Raw genomic sequence first — 20271 nt, 5'->3', positions numbered from 1 at the left:
TAAAATTCTGTTAATATTTTATGTTTAACCTGCTCCGATGTCTTGCCAACCTTGGTGCCACTTGGCAAATAGGCGGTGCTGTAGCAACCCAACCACTTCAAATATCAATGGACAGCAACTGTGTATTGAGCTCAGAGACTCAGTGACAGTCATTGTACATAGATAGACACAGGTACTTATATACAGAGGTGTGTGTGTGTGTGTGTGCATATATTTACACTTATTCATATTGGTGGATTTAAACATAACATATAAATGGGGTTGCCTTAGTGCAGTATTTTAAATAAATAAATATACATAGAAAACTCTTGAGTCTAATACCCCATCATATATGTTGGTGTAGTTTTACATGAAAACCAGTTAAATACGAAACAGATACAATCTAAATCCAAGGCAGCACTTTAATGACTTAAAAAACTGATCCACTAAAGTCTGATGCCTCACTTAAGGTACTGTATCATGTTTCACTGAAATGATGAAAGTAAGCCTCAGGCTACACTCTGTCAATCTGCCCCATCCCTTTGTCTTAATATATTGATTTGTCACCTCTGAGGGTGTGAAATTTGAACAGATGGTACAAGCTGAGAGAACCTAAGAGATGAAGCTGTTGTTGCCAGGGTTACCTGCAGACTCCCAGGGGACAGCGGGGGCTAACCGCTCCTCGTTAACCAGGCTGTGGTCTTCGTTAATGGGGCTGAACTCATGAGGCTCCGGGGAGGGACACTGGGAGGGGGAGGGCGGCGGGCTGGGGTCAGGGGACAGGGCGGGGCTCCTCCTGGGTAAGCTGGTTGTTGTGGCGACACCTGTTGCTGTTGCAGCATGTAGAAAGCGAGGATCCTGGGGGAGGTCTCTCTCTCTCTGGGTGTACCTCTCTGAACTAAGACCTAGACACAGAGCCTGAGTTTAGAAGATGCCTTAAACTTTCATTTTACTTTCATTTCATTCACATTCATTTCACTGGCTCTTATAAAGAGAAACCAGATATCAGCAACACCAACATTAAAAGTAAGCAATACAAAAAATGTAAAGGGCCAGAGGTCACAGAGGTTCCTGGGTTGAGCTTTCAAAGTTTCTTTACTGGACCAAAAATAAGTTCCTTCTCTGCCCTCCTCTTACCCCCCTGACTGTTTCATCTTCAATCAAAGCATCTCTGACACTGCAGATTCTACAGATAAACATATCCAAATTTCAGATCAGCCATGCATACACCTCTGTCGCTTTAATCAACACTGCAGCCACAGAAATGTTCATTCAAAGCAGCATCACCTTGTAGCTGAAAGTCTGCAGCTTCACCACATTTTCAAATTAGAGATCAGAGACACAATAATCGAAGTAATCCAACAAGAGCCTTGTACAGTTAAATATAGCCCTCATTTGCATCCCAACAATGCATCTTTTCACATTAACTTTCAGTTTTGTAAAAGCAAGCTGCTGTGAACCCAGAGGCAGGACTGACTCTTCTGTGATACTAAAATAAGTGTATATACTGTATATACTGTAAGAATTGCAATTCCTATTTGTACGATTCTATGAGCTGCTGCCTATTGCCTATTTTATTAATCAGATTTGTTCTATGTACTCAGTGGTTATCAAAGTTTTTAATCACATTGCATTTGTGTATTTCAGCAAAAGATCACTGATGCCATTGCCACCACTGATGAGGCTCTGCTACAGCGAACATGGCAAGAAATCGAGCACCGTCTTAATGTGCTTCGTGCAACTAATGGTGCCCATATAGAGGTGTATTAAATGAGACAAAAAAAAAAAAAAAACTTCAATACTTACTCCTCATTTTGTAATAATTTCCACAGATTTGTCTATTCATTTGCTTTTGTACTAAATTTGTTAAACTGTAAAGAGACTTTATGGACACCCTGTATATAAATGCTTGTAGGTGGAATTTTATTCAGTTGTAAATTCTTGATGTAGAGCCCAAAGAAGGAGGAAGGCAAGCAGACACACCTGTGATGGGGATGAGGACCCATGGGATCTCGCCCCCTTCCTCCACATCATCCTCTTCGTCTCCTGCCCTCCTTTTCAGGCTTCCTCCCTCTCTGACTGCTGGTCCTTGGGGAGCTGAGTCCCCACTGTGGGAGCTGGGACTGAATCCCTCCAAACTGCTGACGCTGCCTGCCGTCTGCTCCTACATATACACATGTGAAGTTCAATGTTCAGTGCCAATGACTCAGCAGTTTCTTGGTCAGGTGTGGAGATATATGGATTTCAAAACACACCTTATAGCCTGTACTCAGGGAATGGAAAAAAAAAATGATTCCTGTCAACTGCCCAACAATGAAGGACTGTGTTAAGAGTGAGTTATCAGCATTTCAGTTATCAATACAGTGTAAAAGTAGAGTTTTGCCTTTGAAAGAATATTTGTTGATTTCTAAGCTATTTATGGAGCCCCTGAAGGCTCGCAGCGAGAGTTTTTTTCTGGGAGTTTTTTTTTTGTTTTTTTTTGCAATAACCTTTGCACTCCCATGCAATATTTTGCATTCTCTCACCATAACATTTGCATTAGCAATACTTTCCTACTTCTGTTCCTTCTGAGCAGTATGTCTATTTCCACTCAGCTGCTCCCAGCGCAGCAGCATGGTGCCCCAGTATGGATCAGCTCATCGAATTAGACTTTGAACTGGGCTTTAATTCTGCTGATATGCCACTACTGTTCAATAGGTATGGTTATGTGATTAGTGAAAGGAAAATTAAATGCATTCTCAAATCAAGACACCTATTTGCTGGGAGCAGCTGAACAGAAACAGACAAATGGCTCAGAAGGAACGGAACGAAGTAAAAAAGCATTGCAAGGGAATGCAAAAGTTGTTGCGAAGTAATGCAAAAAAAAGAAAAGAAAAGAAAAGAAAAAAGAAAAACTCACAGTCACCATTCAGGGGCTCAGTAGTTATCCTAATCTCTGAATGATAACAAAAAAGGTTATTTTTGCAAATAAGACAAAATACAGAAAATATTAGCAATGGTAGTGTATTTTTCGCCAAAGAAACCAAAACCAAAATTGTGAACCAAAAACCACAATACAAATGAACCGGGAGTTTGTTGAACCATTACACCCCTAGTTATATCAAGGATAAAAAGCCGCATTCTCAAGTCAAAAAGTATTTATTTGGCATCATGATCTGTAGCCTCTTCACATTTCTGCTGGATCTCTGGTACTAGCTCACTGCTCTAGACTGAGAAAAAGTCATTTTATTGTTCGTGTCAATCACAAGCCACCATATTTCAAGGTGCCAGAGATTTGTGTTGTTGTAATTATTACCAATTGCAGGTATAAATCAACACAAGACGTAGATTATTCACGGCACCATTAATATTTCTAGCAGAGTTGACAAAGAGAGACAAATATTTCCGTACCTCCAGCTCCTCCTGCTTCCTCAGGTCGATGTCACAGTTGGTGGGCAGGCCCAGCTTGGTGGCTAGCCTATCAAACGGCCAGGATTCACTCTGCCCCTCCTCCTGCTCCTCAGGAAGGCTCTGATTAGCTGTTCCCAAGGCAGCCTGGTTGAGGCCTGTCAATGGGTAAAAAAAATATTAGGTTAAAAGATGTTTTTTAGGATGCTTATAAATTTAGCTAAAAAAAACTCCAGATTTAAGAAAATACTATAATTACTAATACTGTTGAGATCTCTGATGAAGAACTGGCCACCAGGGGTCCCCAACAAAATACTAGTAGTTTCATTTCACAGTTACTTCACTCACTATAGGTTGACACAATCAGAGAATGGAGGATGAGTATGAGAATTATTGATGAGTATTTGTATCATGGCTATCAGTGTCCCCTCCCACCTACAGCAGAGGCTGTGGTTAATCCTATAACATTCATATCCAACAAGGACAGGTTTAGGTATTCACTAATACCGATGTAATTTGGTCGGTTTCCTTAAAAGTTCTTGACCCAACCTTAACAGCTAAATGAAAGATTTATCATGTGTCATGTGGACTGGTACTAAACAAAATTTCCTCATACTTTTACCCATGTGTTCACACTCCAAGCAACAACAAGGGCAAGTAATCACATGTGGATGGGGGGGCTTATGTACGAACTGTCCTTACATAATAGCAGTAATAGCAGCAGCACTGTGTCAAAGTGGAAAGTGAATGCCTACTTGTTACCAGGGAAATATGCCAGTCTTTGTACTGCACCGTTTTGAACTCTATCTGAATTCTGGATAGTTTTAAACAGATAAATGTGCCTAGCAAGGTGTCTTCAAGTATCAGAGATTTAAATTCAAAGCTTTTAAAGACCTTTTCAAGACTAATCTTCACCAAAATCATGACTCATTTCAGGAAAAAAGATCATTTTGTTATTCAAATAAGCGCTGCAGGTAAATGTAAAGCTAAGTACTGTATGGTTGGTCTTGTGCTGAGGCCAGTTTTAGATAGGATTATGGTTGGTTATTGATTACATGACTTCAACACTCTTATCTTAGATAGGACTTTTGTTTTTACACAGAACTTGGGACATTAAAGTCCAAGGATATTTGTGGATTTCTCTCTGTGGAAGAAATTGGAAGAAACAAGAAATTAAATGAGACTATTTAATGACTTTTACAGTCTAATATTGATGAAACTGAATTTAAGGGTGCCCGGTGGCTCACCGGTAAAGTGCGCACACCATGTACCAGGGCTTAGACCCGATCGCAGTGACCGGGGTTCGAATCCGACCTCAGGTCCTTTGCTGCACGTCATTCCCTCTCTCTCCCCTGTCTTTCCTGTCTATCTCTACTGTGACTGTCAAATAAAGCAGAAATGCCAAAAAAAGAAACTGAATTTAAGAAATTTCAAAACGTTTTTTAAAAAGGACCTGCAGACAACCTGTCTAGTTAATGATTTACACACACAAGTTACTAAACCTGCCAGCTTGGAGCAAATTATAGAAACTGAAGTTTAATTTTCATTCTCACAGTTTAGACAGCATTGATCTCTGCCAGAATGTAATGTAATTAAGAGAGATGGACCACGCATTGGGACAGGTGTGTGTGTGTGTAGCAAGGAGGAGTGACAGCCTGGCTACACACAGGAAGAAATGCAGTAAGACGGTAGAGACTACTGTAATAATCGTTAAATTATATTAACAGCCAGCTGTGTAGGAGTCTCGCAATCTCAGATCTCACCTGGAAGCCTGTTGCCATCTTCTGCCACATGAAACACCCTCCTCAGGTACTTCAGCTTCGTCTCGGCCATCTCCTGCTCCAGCTTCCTCTTCTGTCCTCTCGGGTCCTGCCCCTCCTTCCTCGCCTCCTTCTCTGCATTCCTCTTACAGGTCAGAACCAAATCAATCAGCTACTGTAACTAAGCAACAAAAATACCAAGTCCGAGTATGAAGAAATACTGACACCGTGTGTGTCAGTATGAAATGTACCGTATTTCCCCAATTAATCGCCCGGGCGTTTAATATGCAAAATCAACTTGGACCACAGGCGTTTAAAAGAACCAGGCGGCTATTTGCGGACGGGCGATTAATTGGTGAATTGGTGATACGGTAATTCATTTAACCTCTTACCATTCCACCCATTTTAGAGGGGGGGCAGGGGATCTTCAGGGGGAAATAAAAAGTCAACAGTAGAGGCCACATAGAAGTGGTGAACATCATCTGAAAGCTTAGAACCTGAAGATTAATTTGAGATGCAGCTCATAAACACTGTGTTTTGGTTTGGCACCTATTTATTATTTTATGCATAAGGGGAAGAACAATTTGATGGGACTATATGAAGCCATTCCAGTGCTTAATTATGTGTCATAAGTTATTGCAGCAATTCTGGACCCCATTTGTTACACGGATCTGGTGCAAAATGTAGCCATTTTTGACCACTTGAGAATTAGTAAAAATGGTCAAAAATCCCTCCAAAATACCACATTAGGACACCAAGACTTTGAGGAACGCCTAGGGGGGAAAAAAAATCATGCTTTTCATGTAATTCAAATTTTTGGTGTCAAAAACATTTCACACTGGAGATTTCTGCAAGAACTGCATTTTTTTGGCTACTGGATGGCGGGCATTCTGTTCTCAGGAACTCCCCTTTTTGTCAATGTACGTGGAAAACCAGACATCCTCTGAACGGCCTCGCTCTCTAGTTTGTGGCTGTTAAGTTTCATGAGGCTGTGATTATCCTAGAGGTCACTAGAGGTCATTTTATACGTCGTGACGTCCAGTTTGACAAAAGTCTCTGCCTGCAGTGAAATGGCAGCTATGGGGGCGATCATCATCACACATGAATCAAATGTGGCTCATTGAATCCACAAGAGTCTCAGCTTTCCAGTCAAAGCCAACTGATGCAGCTCCAAGACTGTTTAGGCCCCAGTCTGCACACACACACCATTTTACAACAGGCCACAAGAACACATGTGGACTACAGGCTTTGTGGCCCAAACTGCATGGGATTAGCAGAAGGTGGGCGTGTCTGTAAAGGGGAGAGCCGTGGCTGCCCAGAAAACCCATTTTCATTCAGAGATCTGGAGGTCAGAGGTCAAGGGACCCTTTTGAAAATGCCAATTTTTCCCTTGCCAAAATTTAGCCTAACCTCAGAGCAATCTTTATTTATCATTGAAAATGACCATGCTAGTTTTTGCCACGCCAAAATTTAGGGTAAGACTAGAGTGGTATTTAGGCCCCTTGCCGACAACTTAGCATGACATGTTTGGCCCCAACAGATTCCTTAGGTCATTTAGTTTCATACGATGGTATCTTCACTAGTTTTTAAACTGAGCCCTCTACAGCCTCTGAAAGACAGACAATGATATACCTGTGTGTAATATACTTAATATTTAAAATACATATGTGTTTTTACTATAGATCAGTGGTATTAACACAGCAAGACAGTTGTTTTCCAGGTCATCGAAACGCTAAGGGGTTACCATATGTAAATTATTCCCATACTAATTCTAAGACATCAGTGTATTTACTGTAAACAAACACACAAGACCATCGGACCGTCTGTTGATCATCCTAGCAGCATCCACACAACATTTTTCAATGAACAGTAGGTGGGATTTGTCAGGAACAAAACAGGAGAAGGGCGCTACTCTTCAACAGGGGGCGGAGCTACAGCTTTCAGAGATTCTAGCAGCTTTTGGAAGGTGTAAAAATAAAATTTTATTTAATTTAATTTGTAAAAAATGGTGGATGAAAACAAAGGCAGTGGACTTGATTGTGTGAGCCTGGCAGCATCTATGTGATGTCACTGTCTGGAATAGGAACCGATGGGGATTATGGGAAATGTGGCATTAACGTGGAGTAACACAAGTGTTGATGATATCACAGGTGTGAGACAGAGGCTGTTAATCATCTCTGCCATGGTTTCTTTTGTTTATGATAATTATGTCAAAGTGTAAACAATCATCTGTCAGATATACTGATAACACTGAGCACTTGCTGTTGTCAATGTGTCTTTGCACTAGGACTAGTGCAAAGACATCATGAGGACTAGCGACTCATCATTCAGAGTAGATTTAATTCAATCTGACAATTTAATTTGAAAAAACATCATCTTTGTTTAGTTCTCTTCTTAAATTTAGTCATCTTTATCAATATCGTGAAATTGGAAAAATTATCATCTTTGTCATGGCTGTGAAACTTTTAAAACAATCATGTTTTCTTTTTTTTCAATTTACTTAATATCTTTAAATAATATTTTTTGTCTAGACTGTTTACTAATTTCTAGATGCCTTCATCCAGGCGATCAATTTTGGTAAATAGTCATATTTGTTTAGACGTTAAGACAGTTCCGTTTGTTGTCTTTGTCCATTGGGCTAGGCTTTTTAATCGTAGTCATGTTTATCCAGAGTAGAGTTTTTACCTTGTGCATGTTGGCCTCTGCGATGCCGCTCCTCTCCTCCCTCTGCTCCATACGGCTCTTCTGGGGCCTCCCCTCGTTCTCCTGCAGCTCCTCGGGGTCACAGTGCGCCTCCACCATCTGCCTGACCCGGGCCACCGACAGCAGGTAGAGGTGGGGGCTATACAGGTAGGAGCTCAGGTAGCTGTCCATGTTCACCCGGTGGTGCTTGGGAGCAGGAAACAGCTTGCCCCGCTCGTCCAGTTTGGAGTCATACTCGCCCATCGGGTAGTGACGAACCTGGAGCGCACAGACAGGAGGAGATGACAGACATCCTGGTCACCAGTATTTCTATCTGACAGACCAATCATCAGACATTATATTACTGCTTATAAGATAATACATGATTTCTATACATCAGCTACCAACTTACTGTCTTTCAGAGGCTGTAGCGGGTTCATTTTTAAAGCTAGTGAAGATACCATCATATGAAACTAGATGGCCAAAAGAATCCATTGATGTCAAGCATGTCAGAGTAGGTCGTCAGCAAGGGGGCTAAATACCATACTTAGCCTAAATATTGGCGTGGCAAAAACTAGCATGACCCCCTAGGTTCCTCGACCTCTGACCTCCAGATCTCTGAATGAAAATGGGTTCTCTGGGCAGCCACGGCTCTCCCCTTTGCAGACATGCCCACCTTCTGCTAATCCCATGCAGTTTGGGCCACAGACCCTGCAGTCCACATGTGTTCTTGTGGCCTGTTGTAAAATGGTGTGTTTGTGCAGACTGAGGCCTAAACAGTCTTGGAGCTGCATCAGTTGGCTTTGACTGGAAAGCTGAGACTCTTGTGGATTCAATGAGCCACATTTGAGTCAGGTGTGATGATGTTCACCCCCTTGATGTCTCAATGTTAAAGCATCTTGGGGAGATTTTTGACCATTTTTATTAATTCTTGGGCGGTCAATTCTGCAGCAAAACTTTGTAATAAATGGTATCGTCACAAGAAGTGCTTTAACAGGTTATGACACATAATTGAGCATGGGAATGGCTATCATATACTTCCATAATAATGTTCTACCTCTTACACACTCTAAATAAATGAAAATATAAATAGGCACATAACCAAAACACGATGTTTATTAGAAACATCAGATTTATGGCTAGAAAAACTTGACACACAGAGCTGCATCTCAAATTAATCGCTAGGTTCCCATCTTTCAGGTGATGTTCAACACTTCTATTGGGCTTCTACTGTTGACTTTTTATTTTCCCCTGAAGATTAGCTCAGATTTCAGCAAGGAGAGGAGTCTCCAGTTTACGAATAGGAATTTGAGGGCTGTTCAAAGCGAAAAAGACCCACCTTGCCGTCCTTCAGCCCACTCAGGTATTCCCGAGCTTGCTGCTCCACGCCGGCTGACAGGTCAGTGGGGGGGTTAGCGCGGGCCTTGACCAGCGCATGGTGCAGCGCCGGGAGGAACTGGCTCAGCCGCGGCACCACAACGCTACCAGACAATGACTGTTTCGCGGCATCATGGGAGGAGGAGGTGCTTCTCAACGCTGTGGGATAAACAACTTTTATCCATCATTATATTACTGCAATATGAATCTGAAGGCCTGAACACACTAGAAATGATTGTGACCCGCCATGCACACAGCTGCCACCTGAGATATTTCTATATTTTTTATAAATTTCCTATTATAGCTCAATGGTGTCTAGGGAAACTAGTTACAAGACTGTGAATCACACATCATTTGGATTTTTATTTTATTTATTATTATTATTATTAGTAGTAGTAGTAGTAGTAGTAGTAGTAGTAGTAGTAGTAGTAGTAGCAGTAGTAGTATTTTAATCGCAGAAGGCCTATGAGCATCAGATGACGCTGTGCTCAACTGGTATACTTCCTTAAAAATGTTTTGATTTATTATACTGTGAAATTAAAGTGAGTCTGATTCTTATAGAGTAAATCGGGAATACAATACTGTGAAAATTCAGTTCCAAATCATTTTGCATCTATTCTGAAATACAATAAAACCAAGCTAGCAGTGTGTCCAACTCACTGGATTTGGCCACATCTCTGGTCTCTGGGAAGATGAACAAGGCCTGAAGACATCTTTTCCATCCTTCTCCTCTCTCTGCAAACACATTACAATCATCATTATTATGAATTTTACCATTATAATGCTGGGTTAGATCTCTCCACCAATGCTTCTTCAAATAAGCAGAATATCAAACTTTTCATAGCGGTGTTGTGGGTTCAAATTCTAACCCTCAACATATCCTCGTTAAATGAATAGTGCTACTGTGATGTAACTGTTATAAACAATGATAAGCTCTGTCTCACACCGGTGGTATTGTCAGTGTTTCTCCACATTAAAGCCACATTTTCCCATTCCCACTGCTGCTTCCTGTCCTCTCTCCCCTGCTTGAAGCAGATCAACATGGTTGGAGGTGATTTTTATTTTTTTCATTAAACCCATACCAGGGGGCGTGGCCATCTGAACACTGGACAGCAGGAACAGGAAGCCTCTGTCACACAGTGGAGTCACCAGAACCTACAGAGAGAAAGGAGACGACTGTCAGTCCACTGATGTCAGGTCTTGTAGTTTTATTAATGTCACACTGTCAAAAGCTTTTCCATTAGACAAGTTAGCTAGCTAGCTAATGAGCTCAAGTTCCTGCTGATTAAATTTTAGTTTCCCTGCCCTGTTTTCCTGGTCAGTCTGCAGCACTTGAGCTGAGTTCAAATGCTCTGCAGGTTAACCTCATTGGAACTGGAGGAACCGGAGTAGTCGGCCTGTCAGGATGCAGTGTGGTGAAGACGTCACATTTGTTGAATTCAACTAGTAAAACTAGTTTAGTTCAACTTTTAACTAAACTATACTGATTTGCAAAACATCATGAATCATGAGTCTGAGCCACAGCACAGTGTCAGAAAGAGTACAAGGAAATTGCTGCTCAAGTAGAAAGAAGTATTGTTACTTCGCTAATATCTTAGATATAAATAATAATGTAAAAATCTACTTAAGTGAAAAGTATAAGTAGCTCATTTAAAATGTACTCAAGAGTAAAATTACTGAGCTACTTTTTAAGAAACACCGACTTTGTTAGATATGATCTTTTCCATGCAGTTCTACAACGACAAGAGTGTAAAATCCAAATTTGTTAAAATACAAATGACTAAAAAGTGCCCCAAAAAGTAAAGCCAGATTATTCTTCTCACCTCTGTGAAAGGATACTCAATTAGTGATGGTCCTGGTTCTGATGCTTAATGAAAATTGACAAAAATTGTACTGCATAATGGGTGGGATTTTAAAATACATATACAAAATGTGTATAAAATGTTTTAAAATGTACCTTAAATATTAGTAACTTGACATTAAGTACAGCAAAAAATCTTCTTGATGTTAAGTTACTAACATTTAAGTTAATAATGTTTTTGTACTGGTTACAATATATATAGTTGGCCTGTGTAAAAGTATACATGTTATTAGGTATTGTAAGGAAGTGGGAGCATTTATTGTGAAGGTGCAGGATGTTATGTTTTGTGGTAGCACTTCTTGCATGTTGTTCGTGGTGAACATGGCAGTTGATAAAATAGCATCGAAAAACTTTAAACATCTGTTTTCTTGTGGAGTAATAGTTAAGTACAAGTAAAATTACTGACTTTAGAAAGTACAGCTTCACAAAAAGCTACTCAATTACATGAGTAAATGTAATTCAGTTACTTCCACACCTCCCAAGGCATTTGACAGAATAAAACCATGAAAACTAAACAGTATTTCTATTTCTGTCCACCTCTCCTGAAGGTTTCTCTGATTTATGTATTTTTTCATGAATACAGTCATCATATTAAAGTAAGCAGAGCCCACCAGTCTCTTGGTCTCCAGTTCCTGCAGCAGTTTGGTCATACCGGTCTCCGAGCGAGTCCTCTCAATCACCTCCAGAAGACTGCAGCACTGCCCATTCTTCACAACTACACAAACAAACACATACACACACATGATCTCACTGTATTTGCAGATACAAATGACTATATTTTGTACTGTTAACTGTACTGTTAAGCAGAAAATAGAAATACTGAAAATACAAGTACCTCAAATTTGTACTTAAGTATAGTACTGGAGTGAATCACAGGGTTTGAAATTATTTTTTTGTATCACCAAACATTATGGCTACTGGATTAAAAGTTACAAGCCAAAACCATTGTTAGGCACGCCAAGAGTTAAACGAGGGTTTGACACAGTTTGTGACTGAACTGCTTCCCCACTACGAAATTTGAAACAAGGCACTGGAAATTGCACAAGATTTTTTAACATTTTCATGTATGGACAGATCTCTTTATTTAGGACTACTGGACAACAGCTAAATCTGGGTTTCAGTTTCAATTTATTTTGTTACAGACCATGTGCAAAACACATTCTTCTCAAACAATGACATGAGATACCTTGTACTACAAAACTACTTTCCATCTGTAGGGCCTGGGCAGGTGAACATAGTAGACAGATTAAATCCAAAACTCAATTCCAATAAAGCCAGTTAACACATCCAACCCATTTTTCATACATTTTAACCCCGTGTACACACTGTTTGTGAAAGAGGCATCATCGAGCTCACCCTCATGGCTGCCGGCATACAGGTTCCAGGAGAACATGGTTGGGCAGAGGAGTGAGGTCACATGGTCAAGCCTCATCAGCCAACGAACCTCAAGCTTCTCTGGTCTGGAGGAGACATGTGGGTGGAGTGGAGAACAAACACCAGTGAGACAGGACAAATCAAACAAAACAGGATTCAAATACGCATCAACATATGGCTCATTCTCACCACCAAACAAACCTCAGCAAAAAGCAAAAAGCACTAGTGTGATATGTAATTAACTCTCATTTGATGTTGGTCTATAGGACAGCAAAGTCTATAGGATATCATCTAGTAATTTGTGATAAAATAATAAAAACACAAAGAGTAGGGATAAGATATTGGTTGTATATTTTCTTCTTCCATTATTCTCATACATACAAATTTTCATCTATGTGCATTTTAACTGTGTAATTTACAAATTTTTGAAAGAGGGAAAGGAATATTCAGGACTGAGATAACTTCCTCTGAGAGAACAATAACCACATCTTCTGCCATGTAAAGGCAAGACATAAATGCATCCAGGAATGCAAGATACATCACCAACAATGGTTTTATTATTAATGTTAAAGCGTTTTAGTATTTTTTCCTGTAAGTTACACCGGGTCCTCTCTGTTCCAGAAAAATTAGATAATGTTCATGTTGAACAAGCTCCCTGACAAGAACACTAGAGATGTTTGATACAATGATGCAGCAGCTTTTGGGAAAAAAGCAGGAATTGCTGTCATTTGTTTGGTGGGCCAGTCAGTATGACTGTGGTTCTAAATGTTGGTGGTCCCTGATTGTTTGTGAAACAGTGATATGGAGCAAACTCACTCTATGTGCAGTCTCTCTGTATGCATAGATGTGTTATAAGCCATTATATAACAGGTAACTGCCATCACAGATGTGTATACTGAGGACATCTGGTCACAACTCACAGTCTGCAGGGGAGGAAGGGAGGAGAAAAGGAGCGAAGAGAGATCTGGAGGAGAAACTTGTCGTCTTTAACCAAATCTCCAGTCCACACCGTGAACTGAGCACGTTCTGAGAGTGAGAGAGAGAGAGAGAGAGAGAGAGAGTGAGAAAGAAAGAGGGAGAGAGAGAAAGAGAGAAAGAGAGAGAGAGGGAGAGAGAGAGAGAGAGAGGGAGGACAGAATATAAATATTTTTATGTTCAGTGTATTTACAGACTTCTTATCCTGTGTGTGACGCCGTTTGTCATTACACACAGAACATCATAAACAGTGTGATTCCACACACTGTAATCATCATTAGTTGTTTTTTTAGCTATGTGTATATGATGTGATGCTAGATGCTAGACAGTATATATACTGATTTCTTGTCCTGGATGTCTGCATGATATTACATGCAACATCACATACATTATAACTACATACACCATAATCAGTTGTTTTTTTGTTGCTGTTGTTTTCTCACACCTGCAGTGATTTCGGATATGAATATCTACTGGTTTCTTGTCCTATATGTGATGTAAATAAATAAAATACTTTTGAAGTACCAGTACTTCAAAAGTATAGCTTTTTAATTATTATTTTGAACTTTTTAATTATTAATAATTGCTGTTTATTAAGAATTAAAAAGTTCAAAAACCAAGACAAGAACTTTAAACAGTTTCAAAAAATCACAAACTCCACCAACTCTTGAGAATTCTGTCTCAACCAAATACACACAATTAAGCCTACAATAAACAATTTTTCCTCATTAAAATACAAATCAAACACAATCTATTCTATATTATTTGTTTGTGTTCCGGCCTAAATGAATCACAAACCATTCCCTGTGGGTGTGTGATGTGGGCGTGACCCACGCTGAGCAGTTTGTTGCTATCAAGACGAGCCTCGTGGCAGAGGGAGTGTGGAAAGTCCCTGCGGGCCAGTTCCTGGTAACCAAACCTTAGCACTCTGAAGGCTGCTCACTTTATTGGATTTTAGACGAATCGTTTATTAGCAAAACCTGTTGGGTATTTAAGTGTGAATTCAAAAGGCCACCATGTAAGAGTAAAAAAGGTTAAAACTGGAGGTGCAGAAACCATGATGCATGCCTTGTAGATTCACACAAGAGTTGTGTTGAATATCATTTGCATATCAGTGTGTACTGTTCCAGCTGTTGGGGCCACACAGGATCCACCTGCAGTTTTACCCAACATTAAATGAATAGTTAACCACATTCAAATTAGCGGGAGAAGAGAGATTCAAGACTACACGTGTGCACGAGAACTCCTGCATCCTAAACTTAGCAGCTAAAGGAAATGCTTTCCTGTATGGAGCGGCTAATGGAGATTCTTAAAAAAGGAGCTATGCAAGTCTCCATAGAAAATAAAGATGAGTGACAAATGTCAGGGAATTTGACGAACGAGGGGAAGGGGAGGTGGTGGTACTAAAAATACGCTTCCAGTCTCAAGGGGAAAACCTGCATGCTGCTGCTAAGTGAGCAGCGCTGTACAACAAGCATTTGTTGTGTGCTGACTCCACTGCTGTGCACAGACAAGCAGGCAGGTGAAGAGGCAGTAGTACAGAAATTCCCTTTTTACAGGATTACCTAAAATATAAGAAAACTACAGCTAGTCCAGAATGCAACAGCCAGAATCCCCGCTGCTTAAGATGCTGCACTGGCTACCTATACCTTTCTGAATTGATTTTTTAAGTTTTTTTACTTGTTTATAAAGCTTTAAATAGTTCTGCTCTGCCCTGTGATGGATTGGCAACCTGTCCAACATCCTAGGAAAGGAAAACTTGCTGCCAGTGGTCAAATTAGGCAGGAAAGGAAGGCCAGCTATGAATGTTGTTTACAAACTGCAACGACAAATCCTACTCATTCTGCCTTTAACTATATCTTCCATAGCAAATTTCTGTTCTAGTGAGATTACCCCCCAAAAAACCGCAAGTGTGAGTCGACAACAAGGAACAGCACTTACCTTTACCTCCTTCTGATAACTGGCTGTTCAACCTGCCAATCAAAGAGAGCACAGCGAGGATTGGTCAATATCATTTTGAAGTTCAAACTGCTATTAGATTTTCAGGTCAGGTTTTCAACCAGTGCTCCAAACTGAACCCTGGTCAGATCCAAACACCAACATCTAGACTCCTGTACATGAGCCAATTTGACAGTAAACAGCTTGTAAAGGTGCGAATCTGCTGTCCCAGAGGATGTGAGACACAACACCCATTCACATTTAAAAACCTCTTATATTTTGTTAGTTGAGACAACACAATGTTTTGTATGTTTTTATACAAGTCAAAATTCCTGTTTGGAGGCAATGCTGAGTTAAGCTACAACCTGTGGGATCTATACCTGAGTGGGGCCATGGGTTTGGTGGGAAGCGGGGCGTCTTTCCCTTTAAACTGGAAGGAGATGACAGCGTAGGGACAAACTTGCCGAGGCCGCTGCCGCAACTCATCAAATGAATATTCATAGAAGTATTGCTGTAAGAACAAAGAAGGAAAATAGTGTTGGCAGATATGCTTTGCTTTCTGAAAAGACAGCTCAAATTGGCTGGAATACAACACTGACAACATGTGTTATTTATTAGTTTCAGTCAACTTAACAGAATTCTTAAGTGACACCAAGTGTGGGTGAAAATAACTAGAGAGGTGAATGGTGTTTTTGTCGTTACCCGAGTTGTGTGTTACTTCCAAAGAAAAAAATGCCTTGTGTTTTATAAAATAATCACGCCAAATCTGATCCAGAGGCACACAACTGCTTCCAGTCAGTCCAGTTATGTTTATGTCTCGAAATGAATGTACTTATGATTCATAAACGTAAAAAAGACAGATATAACACCTTTAAAGTTCAGCTGTTCAGACTGTGAGAGTGTGTGTGAGTGTGTGTGTGTGCGTGTTAGGGCTGAACAATAAATTGTTATCACATCGTTATCTAGATAGCAATAGGTGAGATATTAGTATCTCAAAAGGACACGATATGGACAATATCAAATTTAGGGTCAGGGTTAGCCTAAGAAACTGATTGATCTGTTCTGATCAATAAAATATTTTGTCAAGTAACTGCATTTTCTACATTTAGTTGTTTTTATTATGCTGTTTTTTGAAGAGGGCTCAATTTTCATTGTTGTTACTCTTAAAATATTGTTACAGCAAAATGTTTGATAAAATTTATTTTAATGCAGCCTAGGTCTGTTCTGATCAATAAAACACTTTGTGAAGTAACTGCTTTTTCTATGTCCATTTGGTATTATTATGCTGTTATTTAAAGAATGCTTAAGAATGCTTTTCACTTTTGCTGCACTTAAAATTTCAAATAACTGTGAACCTATGGTCATATTGTATATTGTATTGTTATCAGGGTATTTGGCATAAATATCGGGGTATGAAATTTTGTCCATATGGTGCGTGTTTCTTTACCTGTGTGAGCTCGAAGGCGCGGTAGGAGGTGAGTGAGGTGACCTTGCTGACGTTCTTGGAGAGGTGGCTGTCAAACCGCGGCGTTGGATCCAGAAGGTTCTTAGATGTGTTGTCATAGATGCTCTTCACTTTTCCCTGGACACAAAACACAGAAATGGAGTGGAGCTCCTGCCATTTTTTAAACCACAAATATAGTTATATCGATATTTACACACGAGACATTCAATGTGCTAAACACAGAGCCTTTATAGTTTCAGTAGGCTGTGTTTATGAAGCAAATCCCTGTCATCCATCATCACTCTGCTCACAGGGGTATTTGTTTTATGCACTGTCAGGGTGCAGCCACCTCTGACCTTTGACCTACTTACTGCTATTTGCATGTCACATTGGTCATCTAGAAGGAAAGGCTATTGTGGAGTCTCTCTAAATGTCAGTCAGATGAGGAAGTGAAAGACTCAAACTTCGTCTGTCTGAGCTCCAAAACCCTCAACACCTGTTCCCCAATCATTCACATGTTGCTGTACCTTCATGACTTTGAAGATGATGATTTCCCCTGTAGCTCCAGGTGTGAAGGCGTTAACCTGGAGCAGGTCTGAGTATTTAGACAGATACACTCCTAGTGAGGATACACACACACACACACACACACACACACACACACACACACACACACACACACACAGACAAAGACACAGAAAAGTTTTTAGATCGAACTTTAGATTGAATAATCTTTAGAAAATTAGTCATCAAGTTTTGGTTTGAAGCTATCAAAAAAACTGATATTCCACAGTATAAAGGTGGCCACTTCTAAGCTAAAAAAAAATCCAATAAATGACAATTATTGTTTCCTCTAAAACTATATTCTTGACAGCTTCTAAAACAATATTCATGCCATGACAGGGTACTTACAGGGCAAAGCCAGACTCATGAAACTTTTATATATTGGTTAGCAGCTGTTTAAGCTTGATTGAGAAATGTTTTACAGACCTTTCAACCTGAGGCTGTTAAGTAAAACCTCATCTTCAAATCCATCAGACAGGAAAGGGAAACACTGTCTGGCCAACATCCAATTTTTGTTAAAGACTAATGCTGGCCCCATATACTAGTCTAATCCTAGTTTAAGGACAGGAATTCCAAAGTGAATGGAGCTTCTGCTCATTACCTGCAGTGCCTTACTGTCCTACATTGCTTGCCAGTGTTTTTAACATATGATGAGATATGTGCTAGTTTTCCTACATTTTAGTGAGATATATATACATAGTCACATTTCAACTAGATAGCCACACATTTTTCTGATTAAAAAAAAAAAAAAAAAATCACACAACAAAAGATTGTGGAGTGTGCATATAAAACAGTATTAAGTGGATGGAAAACATAGAAATGGGCAAAACCGCTTATCGCACTGAATGAATTGTAATTTAAATCTTTATGTATGTAAATCAATTTATCCTCTAATTTGTACCTTTAGTGGGGTTTCCAAGCGCTGTGATCCAGTTGTGACCCACAAGCAGCCCCTTCTCACAGATCAAGGCCGTCTATAGCAGACACAGGTGATTAAACACAACACATTATTACAGAAATTATTAATGAAAAACACAAACAGAAAAAGCCTCATCTTAAACATCTACAGAAACCACAGAACATAAAGCAGGACTTGAGACTAATGGTGTCCCAAGAATGGAAAAACATGGATTTGAGATGGACAAACATCTCCAGCGGGACGCTTCTGGGAACAAAGTGGAATATAGTGACCTTTAGGATAATCACCGCTTCATGAAACTTTACATCTACGCGCTAGAGGATGTCTGGGTTTCCACAGATCTACTAACAAAGGAGGAAGTTCCTCACCATCCAATCGCTGAAAAATGCAATTCTTACAGAAATCTTCAAAAGTCAAATACGTTTTGATACCAAATCAAAGCATGAATTTTTCTATGCAGTTCCTCAAGGTCATGGTGTCCTAATGTATTATTTTGGGGGAATTTTTGACCATTTTTATTGATTCTAGCGTGGTCAAAAATGGTTCAATTTTGCACCAAATCTGTGTAACAAATGAGATTACCCCAAAAATTGCTGCAACACCTTAAGACACATAACTGATCATGAAAATGGCTATTTTATGCCTTAATCATAATGTTCTACCCCTTACATGCTTTAAATAAATAAAAAAAAAAAAAATTAGCGCCCTAACCAAAAAACAATGTTTATCATAGATTTATGACTAGAATAAGTTGAACCACTGAGCTGAACTACACCTTTGTTTTATTTATTCTTTATTTATTCTTTTACAACTGTATTTTTGGCTGTAGTTGTTTTGTTTTGCTGTGTCTTTTAATGCCCTGATCAAGAATCGCACTCTTTATTTCACTGTATATACGATGACAGCAAAGGCTTTCTATTCAATTCTCTGTTCTGTTCTATTTCCTATTTATCTAACAGTAGGGTTAGTGTTATATCACAAAAGTGTGGCCAGGTAAAGTTACTGTACAATGTTTCAGATTTAAAACCAGTCACACCTGTGGGCTATCACCTGCTTCGTTTCATGGATCACACAGACTACCAAACCACTACATGAGCACCGCTGAGGAATAAAATGTTCATTTCTCACATTCCTTGTATCAGTCTCACCTTTCCAGCATCAACGAGCAGGAAACAGTGGCTCTCCTCAAGTTCCTTGTCTGTCCTCCCATCTGCCTTCATCTCCTTTCTCTTCTCCACAAACTGACACACACACACACACACACACACACACACACACACACACACACACACACACACACACACACACAAGGAATAAACAATAAACCCATGAATAAATAAGATTATCACAGAGTAAATCATACATGAAAGAGTTTCATTACATTCTGTGTCCATCTCTGTCACTCTCTCTATTCCCTTGTTGGAATCCCCATGATTGTTTTTATTGATTTATGTGTTTACTTGATAGGGACAAATGGCGTAAACATCATTTCATGTATAAAACACAAAAAAGCCATGCCTACAGGGTTTCAGCCACAGCAAATTTGCAACCTCTGTCCATGGCCAGGCTTTTCAGTTAAAAAAGATTACCTAGATCTGTGGTTTTTAACCAAGGCACCCCTGAAAAAAATCCATACCATAAATTGGTTTGAAAATGTGTATTTAAAACTGATAAGTGAGCTACAACAATTTCAATCAGACATCAAGAAACAACAGAGAGATTAAGAGAGAAGAGAGAGACAGGTGGCATAAGTAGGAGGATAGGAGGGGTAGAAGCACCTTGATGGCGCTATCTGAGAGGGATGGATACTCATGTCCCACAAGCAACCAGAACACATCTCACCATATTTCACTTTGAGTGTGCAATCTATTAGTAGCTCTGCAAGTTCATCTTGAGCTTTGATACTCAAACTTTCGTCTGATGATGATGATAAACAGCAAACAAGAGGGGTGCAAGGTGGAAATGATGACTGTGGCCCCGCGACACAGCAACACACGTAGTTGATGCAAGA

General features: G+C 39.8%; 2 protein-coding genes across 4 annotated transcripts in view; both read right to left on the bottom strand.

The window, feature by feature from the left end:
• Nucleotides 1-20271, bottom strand: part of LOC115359829 (zinc finger protein 585A-like) — a 1044768-nt gene that overhangs the window by 177563 nt on the left and 846934 nt on the right. The gene's annotated exons all lie outside the window — the stretch shown is intronic.
• tasora (transcription activation suppressor a) overlaps nucleotides 1-20271 on the bottom strand; it is a 44644-nt gene that overhangs the window by 18313 nt on the left and 6060 nt on the right. For 2 of the 3 annotated variants that reach the window (XM_030052373.1, XM_030052375.1), the window contains exons 3-19: nucleotides 19409-19501; nucleotides 18243-18315; nucleotides 17305-17396; nucleotides 16781-16915; nucleotides 15714-15844; nucleotides 15337-15368; nucleotides 13341-13446; nucleotides 12403-12506; nucleotides 11658-11761; nucleotides 10268-10340; nucleotides 9846-9920; nucleotides 9148-9359; nucleotides 7812-8087; nucleotides 5130-5271; nucleotides 3370-3524; nucleotides 1963-2143; nucleotides 624-884 (exon numbers count right to left, since the gene is read on the bottom strand). In XM_030052373.1, the coding sequence (XP_029908233.1) occupies nucleotides 624-884; nucleotides 1963-2143; nucleotides 3370-3524; nucleotides 5130-5271; nucleotides 7812-8087; nucleotides 9148-9359; nucleotides 9846-9920; nucleotides 10268-10340; nucleotides 11658-11761; nucleotides 12403-12506; nucleotides 13341-13446; nucleotides 15337-15368; nucleotides 15714-15844; nucleotides 16781-16915; nucleotides 17305-17396; nucleotides 18243-18315; nucleotides 19409-19501 (2245 nt within the window). The remainder of the gene's footprint in view (nucleotides 1-623; nucleotides 885-1962; nucleotides 2144-3369; nucleotides 3525-5129; nucleotides 5272-7811; nucleotides 8088-9147; nucleotides 9360-9845; nucleotides 9921-10267; nucleotides 10341-11657; nucleotides 11762-12402; nucleotides 12507-13340; nucleotides 13447-15336; nucleotides 15369-15713; nucleotides 15845-16780; nucleotides 16916-17304; nucleotides 17397-18242; nucleotides 18316-19408; nucleotides 19502-20271) is intronic. The other variant, XM_030052374.1, reaches the window with a different exon arrangement.

Source organism: Myripristis murdjan, chromosome 5, assembly GCF_902150065.1.
Source record: "Myripristis murdjan chromosome 5, fMyrMur1.1, whole genome shotgun sequence".
NCBI lineage: Eukaryota > Metazoa > Chordata > Actinopteri > Holocentriformes > Holocentridae > Myripristis > Myripristis murdjan.
The sequence above is the reverse complement of the archived record's forward strand: the minus strand, read 5'-3'. Positions and strand labels throughout refer to the sequence as shown.